The sequence below is a fragment of the Myotis davidii genome, unplaced genomic scaffold (genome assembly GCF_000327345.1).
Source record: "Myotis davidii unplaced genomic scaffold, ASM32734v1 scaffold265, whole genome shotgun sequence".
Classification (NCBI taxonomy): Eukaryota; Metazoa; Chordata; class Mammalia; order Chiroptera; family Vespertilionidae; genus Myotis; species Myotis davidii.
The window spans coordinates 3556640-3568735 of NW_006296627.1; the positions used below are offsets into that span (position 1 = coordinate 3556640).

The following is a 12096-nucleotide window of genomic DNA, read 5'->3' on the forward strand; positions in this document are numbered from 1 at the left end:
CAGTCCAGGAACGGCTGGCCCCTCGGCTGGGGGCGGCGGGGGCTTCACCTGGGAGTCTAGGAGGTAACGCAGAAAGAAAGCAGTCCAGGAAAGGCTGGCCCCTCGGCTGGGTGGTGGTGGGGGCTTCACCTGGGAGTCTAGGAGGTAACGCACGACAGATACCAAGGCAGACCGAGTGTTCAGAACCTAAGGGACCACCATCTGGCTAGAAACCAGCAGCACAGTGCGGTCTGTTTACAGGGAAAAGGGGGCAGGGCAGGGGGGCAGGAAAGGGAAAGACCAGGAGAGAGAGACACCCAGCTCCCCCCAGAGCTGCTCAGGCTGTTCTTTCCAGCCCAGCGTCAACCCCAGTGCTGGCTGGTGCCTGGCAATCTTTTCCCAAAGAAGAAAAGCCTTCTGCTCTCGACTAGGAGTTCAGGGCTTGCGGTGCCGCACTGCGCTGCGCTGGGCCACCGCTCCCCAGGCTCCCTCACAGAGGCTGGCGAGCAGCAGGGCCCTGCAGAGGGAAGGGGCAGACAGTGGCTCTGGCCGGAAGATGGGCAGGCAGCTGTCATCACTGCCTGGGTTCAGCCTTGTCACCAGGGACCAGTGAGACAGGCAGTGTACTCCCGCAGCTGCCATGACAAGCAGCTCCCCGTGCTCGAGGTTCAATGCCAGCTTTCTGTGGCTGAGGAACCTGGGTCCCAGTCCTAGCAGAGGCTGCTTGGTCCAGCGACGAGGTACAGCCGCAGCGGCTCCACCACTGGAGGGTGCAGTCAAAGTTGAGAAGGTGTTAGAGGGCTGTGGTGGCGCCCAGGGCTAAGCACAGAGCCTGGCCAGGGTGGGAGCGCCAGGCGCCCAGGCTGCGGGCAGGGAGAGGCCACAGACTTGGATACTGCCAGAGTCAGTTTTATTAGGGCCCAGGGGACCGAAGGGCCGAGGCTCCCCCTGCCCCTCCCCATGCCCCACTCCCGGGATGTCTGTTAGCCCCAACTGTAGAAATAAATTTTCTGCCAGGCAGGTAAGTAGTCCATGAGTGGCTCTGCAATGAGAGAGAGAGAGAGAGAGAGAGAGAGAGAGAGAGAGAGAGAGAGAGAGAGAATGAATACACACAAGTTCAGGACTGAGGGCCAGACTCATGGCTCCGCTCTGCCCAGGTTCCTTGTCAGCCACTGCTGCTCAAGTACAGCTGTTCACGTCTACACGGCCTGGAGACGGACCCTCACCTTCACCCCTGGGAGGCAGTGAAAGCAGCGATCTTTGTCTCCATTTACATGCTCATCCTCAGAAGCCACCCAGTGTGTCCGGCTGTACAGATGCTGCCAGCCCAGCCCGGTGGCTCTCTGCTGAGGTGGAATCTGCAAGCAGCCCAGTGGGCTCCAATCTCGCCAGAGTGTGTCCACCCAGAGTCTCGTGTCACTCCAGGACACGGAGGCAGGGAAAGGGCTGATGGCTGATAAGGTCTAACTCCTCCCACGCCAGACACCCTCCTTCCAGCTGCCCAAGGCGCTACCGACCAGCCCGGCCCATGTCCAGGAGCTCTTCCCACCTCCCGGCCCATGTCCAGGAGCTCTTCCCACCTAATGTGACCTCCCGCCCCCACTCTGGTGGTGGCAAGAATCAAATTACAAGGAGACAAAGAGAAAACAGGAGGACAGGGCCCTGCATGAGATCCACAACACACTGTAACAGTCACACCCCGCCCCATGCTTACTTGTCACCAGGCCAACGCCCGGGACATGATCTGCCAGCAGCTGGAGCAGGAAGAGGATCCTGGCCCTGCAAGGAGATAAACAGGGAGCAGGCTGAGTGGGGTGTCCAGGTCCCTGCAAAGGAGGATGCTAAAACGCTTTCACCGACCACCTGACTGCAGGCTGTGCGTCAGGGGACAGAAAGTAACTATGGGGCAAGGACAGACCCCCGTACAAAGGACGAGACCTCGGGCATAGCTCCCAGCCATGGGCCTGGGATGCCCTCGGCTCCAGAGAGACCCTACTGTCTCTGTGACAATAGGAAAAGGGGAAGAAAAACTGTGCCTTCCCAGACTGCACCCTGCTCCTGTCCTCTGGGGAAACAAGGAATTTCTCTGACTGGTTTCTAGGACCTTCTCAGTCTGAGCACTGCTCTGAGGGTGCCAGGCTGATCAGCTCAGCGGAGAGCGAGCCAAGCTGGAGCCTGGGAAGCCACCTCTGCAATTACTGTTTCAAAATGCCTGTCGGGAGACTGGGCTGTGATGTTCCCTCTGCACAGTGCAGGCGTTGGTGGGCCGGTGCGGGGAGGTCATGAGGCTCCTGTGAGCCTCCAGGGCAGTGATGGCGAACCTAGGACACACGTGTCAGAGGTGACACGCGAACTCATCTTTTTGGTTGATTTTTCTTTGTTAAATGGCATTTAAATATATAAAATAAATGTCAAAAATATAAGTCTCTGTTTTGTTATGGTTGCAAATATCAAAAAATTTCTATATGTGACATGGCACCAGAGTTAAGTTAGGATTTTTCAAAATGCTGACATGCCGAGCTCAAAAGGTGCGCCATCACTGCTCTAGAATATGGAAGAGAGTTTGGCTTTAGTGCCTTGTGAGCTTTCAAACTTATCTGAAAGCAGAACCTGCCAGACAGTTCTCCTCATGGAGGTGATAATAAACATGACATAAACGTGCTTTCTACCGGTTCAGAAAAAGACAGAAGTTGCACGGTCATAATATGAAGTACAGGAAGCGGAGTACTTTTTAAAACCTACAGAGGGGTCCCAGGAACCTCCTGCTGTTCACACCCCAACTGCTATACAGGGACCCTCCTCAGACTTGGTCGGACCTCAGACAGTCACCCTGGCCGGCCCGTGGGAGACTTGGCCTGGGCACACACCGTCCTCGCCCGCTGTCCCCGCAGGCCTCCCTGTGCCCGATGGGAAGAGCCCTGGACCCTCACAGGACAAAGTGGGGAAAGGCCAGGGTCAGGCCGAGAGAGAACTTGGCTGTGGGGATCAGCTCTGCTGCTGGCCAGCTGGGTGGCTTTGTTTAAACTGCCCAACCTCTTTGAACCTCAAGTGCCTCCTGTAAGAAGTGGGGATAATCCAAACTACTTGACAGGAATGTGCAAGTGACCTGGAGGGTGTGGCAAGCCCAAGCCCACCACCATCCCTGGGCATGGTCCTCTGTGTCTCCTGCCAACAACTGCTTAAGCTCCTGCACCCATGGGCTGGTGGTCCCTAGAGCTCGGAGAGCAGGTCTAGGTTGGACCCAATAAGTGAACAAGTGACCACATCCCAGGACGGCACACAGCAGGTGCTCAGGGAACCTGGGATGGGGGAAGAGGGAGGGAGGAAGGCGTGAACAAGGGCTGGGACACTGGGATCCCACTTCCTGCCTCTCCCCCTTGCTGAGGGTGGGCCCCGCCCTTCGCCATGCGCTGTAGGGCCCTTACTCGGAGAAGCGGTCATAGAAGGGGGAGCGCAGCAGGTAGTAGAGCAGCAGGATGGTCCGACGCCGCAGCTCCAGCCGCTCCCTCCGGGTCAGGCCCTTCCTGTCACTCAGGAGGCTCAGACTGGGGAGATGAGGGAACATAGTTAGGACCAGCAGCAGGAAGAATAGGGGCGCCTGCCCGCCCAGGTGGGGCCAGGCCTGTAGCACAAAGCCTGGAGGAGGGAGCGGAGACCCCAGACAGGCCCAGGCTCACCTGGTCACATCCACGACACCAGATAGGAGCCAGGGTTTCCACGACCGCTGCCCCCATAGACCCAGGCTGAGCACTGATGGCCAAGGCGTCAAGGATGTCTCCAGCACGGGGCCCGCCCTGCTCACTCCCATCAACCCCTACCCCCAAGCGGCGGCAGCCCCATGCTGAGGATACAATGCAGCAGGGGCCGGGCAATATACAAGGACTCCGCGATGGTCTCCTGCAGCCCCAGCGGAGTGGGGGTGACGCTCAGCTCCTCCTGGTGCTGCTGCTGCCGTCTCTCCTGCTGCTGGGGGGCTCCCCAGTGCCTTGACTGCAGGGACGGAGCTAGAACACAAGGGCACATGAGAAGCCAGGCCCAGGCTGGGCATGGGGAGGGCGGGTGGTGATGAGAACCAGGCCCTCAGGCCCATGATGACTCAGCACTGAGATGCCCAGTCCAGCTACATCTTACACTTACTGTTCTGGAGTGTTCGCACCACTCTGTGTGACCGCTTCCCCACGTATGACTGCTCCTGGCCGCTACTGCTGTGCTCGCCGTCTAGCAGGGACAGACAGAAGGCCATACTGTCAGAGGGACCTGTTTCCAGCAGAGCCTGCGAAGAGTATGCGTGCAGTGAATGAAGGTTCATGGGCTGAGGGGAGAATGGATGAGCCTGAGCGAAGGCAGCAGCTGAGGCAAGGACACTGAAGCAGTGAAAACCCAACCACATCTACAGAAACCACAGCACTAGAGGGGCTGTATCTTCTTAATTCTTGGCTTTCAACATGATCTGGAGGAGAAGCAAAGAACGGCCTCCATTCAAGGCCAGAGCCCAATAGGTGATGGGCCCACAGCTCTGAAGGGATAGATCTGCTGGGTGTCCTGCCTCATGAGCCTGGGGTTCTGAATACGGAGGCAGGCCCAGAGACGAGGTCGGCAGGATCCCCATCTCCTGCTGATGCTCTGTCTCCTCGTCATGCAGACGACAGAAAAGGATGAGGACTCTCATGTCAGAAGTCCTGTGTCCAAGTTCTGATTCTGTCCCAACCTAATTTCTCTCTCTCTCTCTCTTCTCTGTAAAATGCAGGGTGATGAGAACAAATGAGTTGACGGGGACAGATATGTTCCATTAATGGACAAGATTCATTGGGTCAGCTTTAAATCCACAGAGTAGTCCCATGCTCACTCCACCCCAGCGTGGGAAGCATCTTACCCGGGGGCTGTGCCTGGGTCTCCCTGTCCAGTGGAACGATGGGGGGTGAGGTCTGGAGGCCAGCCTTGAACCAGATGAGCAGGAACATTCGCAGTACTGCCCTGGATTGGGAGTATGGCAGGGCTGGGGGGGAGGTGACTAGCCGGCAGGGGTGCAGAGGTGTGCTGTTGAACCCCATCTGTACAGCTGGCCTTGGTTACCCCCACCCAGGGCCTGCCCTCCACAGTCCCAACATACTTGGCCAGCTGGATGAGGGCAATGACGAGCCAACGGCCCACTTCACCCCACACCTTGGCGGCCCCCATCTCCATGAACACCTCCACACACTCCAGCACGCTCAGCCATGTTAACAGCTTCTGCTGGGACAGCGACTGCAAGAACCCCAGGCCAAGAGATCAAGGGATACTCCCTCTTCCCAAGCCTCCCCCAAGCCTCCCCCTACGCACACAGGTTGGTTGTTACCATTTCTTTCCTGAGTCCCCATGCTTCCCGCCCTCAGTTCCTGGGAGAATTCTCACCACAGGCAGCTTTTTCCGAAGCTCCTTGCGCAGGATCCCATCATTGAGTAGCACGAGCAGGTTCGAGGCAGAGTACACTGAGGGGTAGAGTGTGGTCTTGAGGGGCTGGCTCTGCAGCCTCCACCTCCTCACCTTTTCCCCAGAGCTGCCTGGATCACCTATCACCTGCTGTGCTCAGCCACCCACAGACTATGTGGAAACCAACTTGCCTCCCTGCCCACTTCTTCAGAGCTCCTCACTCCCCAATAGGATCTTGTGTGGCAGGCGGAACAAGAAAGGATGGTTTGATCTCAGGGACAAACCAACCCAGAAATGCCCACTGTGCTCCCAATAGCCACAGATGTGTGGTTTCACCTCCTGGCCTCTGCTTTCTCTGCAGCCTTGTCCCTGAAAGCCTATTCCCTCTCCACCTTTCAAAACCCAGCTCTTCCTTTCAGCACCATCACCTCCAGGACTCACTGGGCAAACACTACAGAGGCAGTCAGTCTGGGGATCCTGGGATCTGGGAAATCTGGATTTGAATCCTGGGATCTGGGATCATCAGAGGCTGTTCTCTAACCTCACTGAACTTCTGTTCCCTTAACTGGACACTGAGGACAACAGCACTGACCTTATATGACTGTCGGGAGGATTAACTGGGCAAAGGCAAGGAAAGCCCTTGGTCCAGCCGCCTGACCGGTCAAGGAGCCCAGGTCTGTCTTTCAGCTACGGGGACACGAGGGCTCAGGAGAGTGGGTGCTGGGCCTTTGTGCCAGTCGGTCACAGCACAGGATGACCTAACGGGAAGCCCGGGACTGCGACTTGGGGAGATCCCCCTCTGGGAGGCACTCAGGGCCCTCCCGCCCCCCACTCCGCACCCCTACCCCCCTGAACCCGCTCACCCAGCTCTGACAGCTCGTGCGAATCGGCGAAGCGACCTGAGAAGGCACAGAAGGAGGCGTCGGTGAGCGCTGTCCCACCCGGCGGGCGTGGGTCCCTGGATGTTCCCTCCCTACGCTCTACGGGAACCTGGAAGGAACTTGTCCAGCACCGGGACCACTACCCCGACTCCTCCGGGAAGGGGACCCGTGGGGTCAGAGGTCAGAGCCTCAAAGGGATGGGTCAAAGGTCGGGGTGGCACCTGCCAGCAGGTAACTGAAGCCCCGCACTGCCGTCTCCAGCTGGGCCGTGGCGGCCGGGTGACGAGTCACGTACTCCTGGTAGCGGAGGCCCAGGAGCCGCAGCTTCTCCATCCTGCCCTGGGACCGACAGACCCACTGACTGCCTGTGCCAGTGGTGGCGGCGCCTGGCTTCCTGTGCCCTCCTTCCTGCTTCCGGTGCTAGGCCCGCCTCTCCGTTGCTTAACTTCCGCGGTCTGGAAGGACGGTGACGTGAGGGCCATTGAACCCCAGATCACCCATCTTTTTACATTGCCTCCCCCAAAGGAGGCAGGCCCAGAGACGAGGCCTAGCAACCGAGAGCCTAATCCCGCCCTCCTTGCTCCTGCAGGTCATTGGTTAACACAATCTCCGCCCCGCCTCCCCCAGGCAGCTCAGCAAAGGCGGGACCAGCTTTTCCGCCTTCCGGGTTGGCTGTCCCTGCGCATGCGCAGTTCCAGCTCCAGGGACGCTTCGGGCGGTCTGGGCCTCACGTTCTAGAGGGGCCTAGAGTCTTTCCAACAGAACGCCGAGAGGCTCGAACGGGGGGACCGGGTGTTAAAGGGCTGGGAGGTAGCGCGCGAAAAGGAGCCTCCATCAGACTTGAGGGGGCGCCGGGAGAGTCTAATATAGTCGGAGTGTGTCTCGGCAGGCGCGCGTGTCGCCAATTTCAACGTCTCCCGTCGAGTGCTAGGGAAACGGAGGCAGCGATGGATCCTGCACCCCACGCAGGCTCCCTCCCCCGGACAGCACCATCAGTGCCCTGCTTCGGACCAAGCTCCCGCAAGGACTTTGCCCACCAAGAGCGCGCACCTGCACTCCCACCTCCGTGGAGAAACCCTGGCCCGAGGTTCGGCTCTCGGCTGGGAAGTTTCCCTTCTCTGGACCTCGGGTTTCTCCATCTGTAAAATGGTTTGAGGGCAGACTTGGTCCGCTTTCGGGCCTCGACGCACCTCCCGGAGCTCAGCTGCTCCGTAAGCGATGGAGGCAAATCCTGGGGATCCCTTCCCAGTAGCCTCCCCGAAAGGGGCAGCGCCCCGAGAAGAGTGGCCGGAGGTGCGAGTGACAAACGCTCCGGCGGGGCAGCTGCTGATTGGCTGCGGAGAAGGGGGCGGGGCTGCTGCCGGTGTGGTACCTGAGAACAGTGATACGTCATTTTAGCCAATCCCCTCCACCAGATACCATCTCCATACAAGGGAAGGATCCGCTTCAGAACCCAGTCAAGCCCTAGCCGGTTGGGCTCAGTGGAAGGATCCCGGGTTCGGTCTCGGGTTCCATTTGGGTCAAGGGCACGCAGGAGCCAACCAATCTATGCGTTTCTCTCACATTGATATTTTTCTGTCTTTCTTTTACTCTCTGTAGAATCAATGGAAAAATATCCTCGCGTGAGGATTTAAAAAAAAAAGAAAGAAAGAAGAAGAACCCAGTCAAGATTGGAATCCTGGTCTAATCTGACCATTTGGTGTTTTAAGCAGCACACCTCACCAGGAAGCCACAACCCCTCCTTGGGCTCCCTCCCTCGAGCCTTCTCCCCAGCATACGTTCTTCTATCTTGGGCAAGGAATCACAGCTGCCCTCCCGACAAGCTCAGGGGAGGCCTGCATGGCCGTCTTGCAAACTCAGAGACCTAAAGTAACCACAAAGGATGGTCTGAAATTAAACATTCACTAAAGCAGTTATGGCGGGTAGTCACTTCCTAGGCCAGTATCTTCACTGACAGGGCCAACCTTTACCTTAACTGAGCCTATCTGTCTTTTCGCATTTATAATAACACTAGAGGCCTGGTGCACAGATTCATGCACTGGTGGGGTCCCTCAGCCTGGCCTGCACCCTCTCGCAACCTGGACCACTCGGGGGATGTCAGACTGCAGTTTCGGATCGGGTCAAAACTGGCAGTCCGACATCCCCTGAGGGATGTAGTAGTGTGCCAGGCCGCCGGGGAGGAGCCTGAGCCCAGGCCGGGCACTGCTCCCACTCATCCCAGCCCTGCTGTGCCTGCTGCCGTCCAGTAGCCGCAGAAGCGCTGCCACGGAGGCGGGAGAGACTCCCACCACTGCAGCTGCGCCTTCCAGCTGTGAGCCCTGTGTCTGGGCCCCAATTGTCAGCTGAGCAGTGCTCCAGCTGTGGGAGAGCACTGGCCACCAGGGGGCAGCTCCTGTGTTGAGCATCTGCCCCCTGGTGGTCAGTGTGCTCAGAGTGACCGGTTGACAGTTCATTGGGTTGTTCAGTTGTTTGGCCGCTTAGGCTTTTATATAGAGAGATATCCTTGAAATGTCTGGGTAACTTGTAACTTCCCTTTTTCTGGACCCCTTGGGGCACAACCTAATGTGCCGGGGCACCAGAGGTTTCCCCGCTTTGCTTTCTCCCATTTGCTTTATCACCAATGGATTTCATGTAACCTACGTCTCCTCCTTTGATTGCAATGTGTAAAAATAGATGAAAACTGCCATTCTCCAGCGCACTATCCCAACCCGTTGAGACACTGCTTCCCGGCAGTTGTCGACAGTTTGGTTCAAATAAACTCACAAAAATTCTTTACGGGTTTGAATGTTCTTATGTTAACATTACTCAGACCAAGGAATGAAGACCCAAGGAGATGTGTCTGGTGCTCTCCGGAGAGGCAAAGGCCTTGGAGAATACAGGAGATGGGCGTGGGCACCACTAGCACAATTTCTCGCCACCTCCTGAATGCCCGGCTCACTCAGCTCTTCTTAGCAACCTTGCCACGTTGCTAGGAAGTCCTTTCCACAGATGGGGTATAAGAGGCCCAAGGAGGGGGAAGGACTGGTCCCAGATCCCGCAGAATGGCATTGGCCAAAAGGACAACAGTGTAGGTCTCTTCTGGCAGTGCTCTCTCTCCTATGGCTCACAGCCCAACAAGAGCCATTGGTTATGAGTCAAGTTAGCAACGGGCATTAAATTAAGACCAGGGCTCAGGGCATTTGGTATAGGGCTCTTTTTCCCTTCCTCCCTGTACCTTACCATCTTAATGAATTTGTTCCCCAAACCTCACCAGTGGGTACACCTCCACTCCCACCCTCTGTGGCTGTGGAAGAGTCTGGAGGGAGAGTGTGTGATCCTGTGCTTCTGGAAAGGAGAGAGGCATGGAAAATAGAGGGGGAGCCTCCTCCAGACAGAATATGAGGGGTTCTTAGGCTTGAGCCTGTTCCTCTTGCCTCCCTCGGTCGGTCGTAGGCGGCGGGAGCAGCACCATGAGTTCTGTTGGGGGAGAGGGGTCAGACCAAACCTGGGGTCAGCAACTTCAGGAAAGAATTCAGAGTCTAGACCCAAGCTGTAAGAGAACAATTATTGGGTAAATTAAAGAGGTAGAAAAAGTGATTTCTAAAAGAAATGGGCTTAGGAAACAAGTTATGGAGGAAAAGGAAGGGCCCTTGGAGCTTGGGAGTGGAAGCTAATGGTAACGTGCCTGGGGAAGGGAAAGGGAAAGCATGGATGTGCTCCCAGGAGGGATAGCCACTGGGCCCTCTGTCCTAAGGGTTTTAAGGGCAGATATTTTAGGGGAGGTCTCAGGAAAAGATCTTAGAATATTCAGTAGCTTTCCAGGTGTGCCCATTCAGGGTTGTAGCCTCTATTGATTGATTGGCTGGCACCAGGAAGCGGGGAGGGGTCATTATTCAATGCAGCGGGTCAGCCATGGCTGGTCTTATGCTTATCTGAACCTGGAGCTGAAATACAACTTAAGACCTAAGTGTTATCTCTAGGGAGGAAAGGTCAGGGGATTCCAACCTTGACCGTGATATGCTAGGAGAGGAAAGGTCACACTGGGGGCAAGGTCCCGCTCTACAATTGATTATTGCTAGGCACCTGGGGCTTTCCACCCTGAAGATCTATACCTGGCCCATTGTCCTTGCTCTGCTTATGTCGGTCTAACTGCCTACAACACCTCTACCACTGGGAGGGGATCCTGGACCCAGCCAGGTTGACTGCAGGAAGGCTGCCTGAATTTCCTCTCCAGATTCTGGGCCTAATTAGGTCCCGAGACAAAGAGTGGCTGTGTGCTGGCAGCGCCCAGGGCAGCTCCTCCCTGCTGGGCCACTGCCTGGATTTGATCACCTTGCTGGGTTGGAAGGGCCTCTGGGCAGGTTGGGCCAGGTCTCCCCTCCTTAACTCTGCCCTGAGCCACAGAGGACCAACAGGTACAGATAAAGACACTGAGGCCCAGAGAGTGGTCACACAGCAAAGTGCTGGGCAAACCCGGTCTCAGATCTCGAAGACCAGCATGCTTTATATGTTCATACCAGTCTCCCTTTCCCCTCCACACCCTGAACCTCCTGGAGGCCCAGCAGGCATCTCAGCACCTCAGTTTCCCCTGAATGGTAAGGTTGGGCAAGGGGTGGGGCCAGCGCTGTGAGTGACCACAGTCCCTTTCAGTCCCAGGTACTGACCCAGCTGCCCCCACAAACTCCCTTGGCAGGCCCTGACTGTGTACCCTACTTGCTCCCTCACATTTAACCCCCACAGAGAGTCTATTGAGGGTCTTGCAGAGGGATTCACCCACTCCCCACCCAGCTCCAGGCTGGAGATGAGAGTCAGAGGGGCTGGAGGCTCAAAGCTCCAGATGCCTGGGTGGCCCCTGCAACCCCTCATCTCCCAATTCCCACATCTACAAGGAGCTGCCATCAATCTCCATGACAACCATTGCCTTGGCCTCCAAAGGCCCAAAGACCCCCTTCTCCCAGAGAAAGGCATCCTGGCCTCTCAGAGGAGACTTGAGGGTCTCAGGCTGGGGTGCTTTGTTACAGCTTTTTGGGGACTTGGGACCTCCCAGGCCCTCACTTTTTAGAGCTGGATGTTGGGCTAAAAGACCCAGACCGGGCCCTTTCCCAGGCCAGGGAGAGGCCCAGTGGGTCCTATCCACTTTCAGCACCACTTACTGAGTACGTGGTCCCTGCCAGGCTCTGCTTGGGTGCTGGGACCCAGACACTTGAGCAGACACCAGCTATGGGAGAAACAGGTTATCTGTGTACCAACAAGGCCCAATCTCAAGAGGTCCCAGAGACAAAGTAAATCTAGGGATTTGGTAGGAGAGGCAGGCTTTAGGGAATCTGGCAGAATCCAGGCAGAAGGAACTTCAAGGGCAAGTCCTGGGGCAGGAAGCCCTCAGGGAAGAGCAGCAGGGACCGGCCTTCAGGGTGGCGCCTGGGGAAGAAGGCCCGGTGTTCTAACAGGTCACTTTAACTCTCCGGGAGGAGAGCGCCCGGGTCCCAGGGCCCGTGTGGGGGTGACTGCGATGAAGCTTGTGGAACCAGGGCACAGAGCCTGGCTCGGAGTAATACGCTCAGTCAACCGCGGCTGTGGTTCGTGGTCCATACCGCCCCCGCTCCTTGTCCCCTCCCCAATTCAGGGCAGAGCCCAGGCTGGTGCCTGCAGTGGGGTGCGGGGTGGGGAGCAGAGGAGGAGACCCAGGCGGGCGCCCGCACAAGCTCCGCATCCAGGAAAGAGTCGGGGAATCCAGGCCCCGCGTCACTGAGGTCTCTCGCCAGTTCCTGGGCAAGAGGCCACCCTCCCGAGGCCGTTTTGACCCAGCCCCCACCAGGCTCGGCCGGGCCACCTGCTCTGAGCGGGAGGG

General features: G+C 57.4%; 1 protein-coding gene across 3 annotated transcripts in view; it reads right to left on the reverse strand.

The window, feature by feature from the left end:
• Positions 1–872: 872 nt before the first annotated feature.
• PEX16 (peroxisomal biogenesis factor 16) overlaps positions 873–12096 on the reverse strand; it is a 12667-nt gene continuing 1443 nt past the window's right edge. The window contains exons 1-12 of one of the 3 annotated variants that reach the window (XM_015569525.1): positions 7320–7389; positions 6491–6724; positions 6252–6287; positions 5371–5447; positions 5090–5223; positions 4851–4953; positions 4117–4195; positions 3831–3983; positions 3657–3729; positions 3405–3524; positions 1694–1758; positions 873–1021 (exon numbers count right to left, since the gene is read on the reverse strand). In XM_015569525.1, coding sequence (XP_015425011.1) covers positions 963–1021; positions 1694–1758; positions 3405–3524; positions 3657–3729; positions 3831–3983; positions 4117–4195; positions 4851–4953; positions 5090–5223; positions 5371–5447; positions 6252–6287; positions 6491–6602 — 1011 coding nt within the window. In that variant the 5' untranslated portion in view covers positions 6603–6724; positions 7320–7389 and the 3' untranslated portion in view covers positions 873–962. Of the gene's footprint in view, positions 1022–1693; positions 1759–3404; positions 3525–3656; positions 3730–3830; positions 3984–4116; positions 4198–4850; positions 4954–5089; positions 5224–5370; positions 5448–6251; positions 6288–6490; positions 6725–7319; positions 7390–12096 lie in introns of those variants that run through there. The other 2 variants (XM_015569524.1, XM_015569526.1) reach the window with 2 other exon arrangements.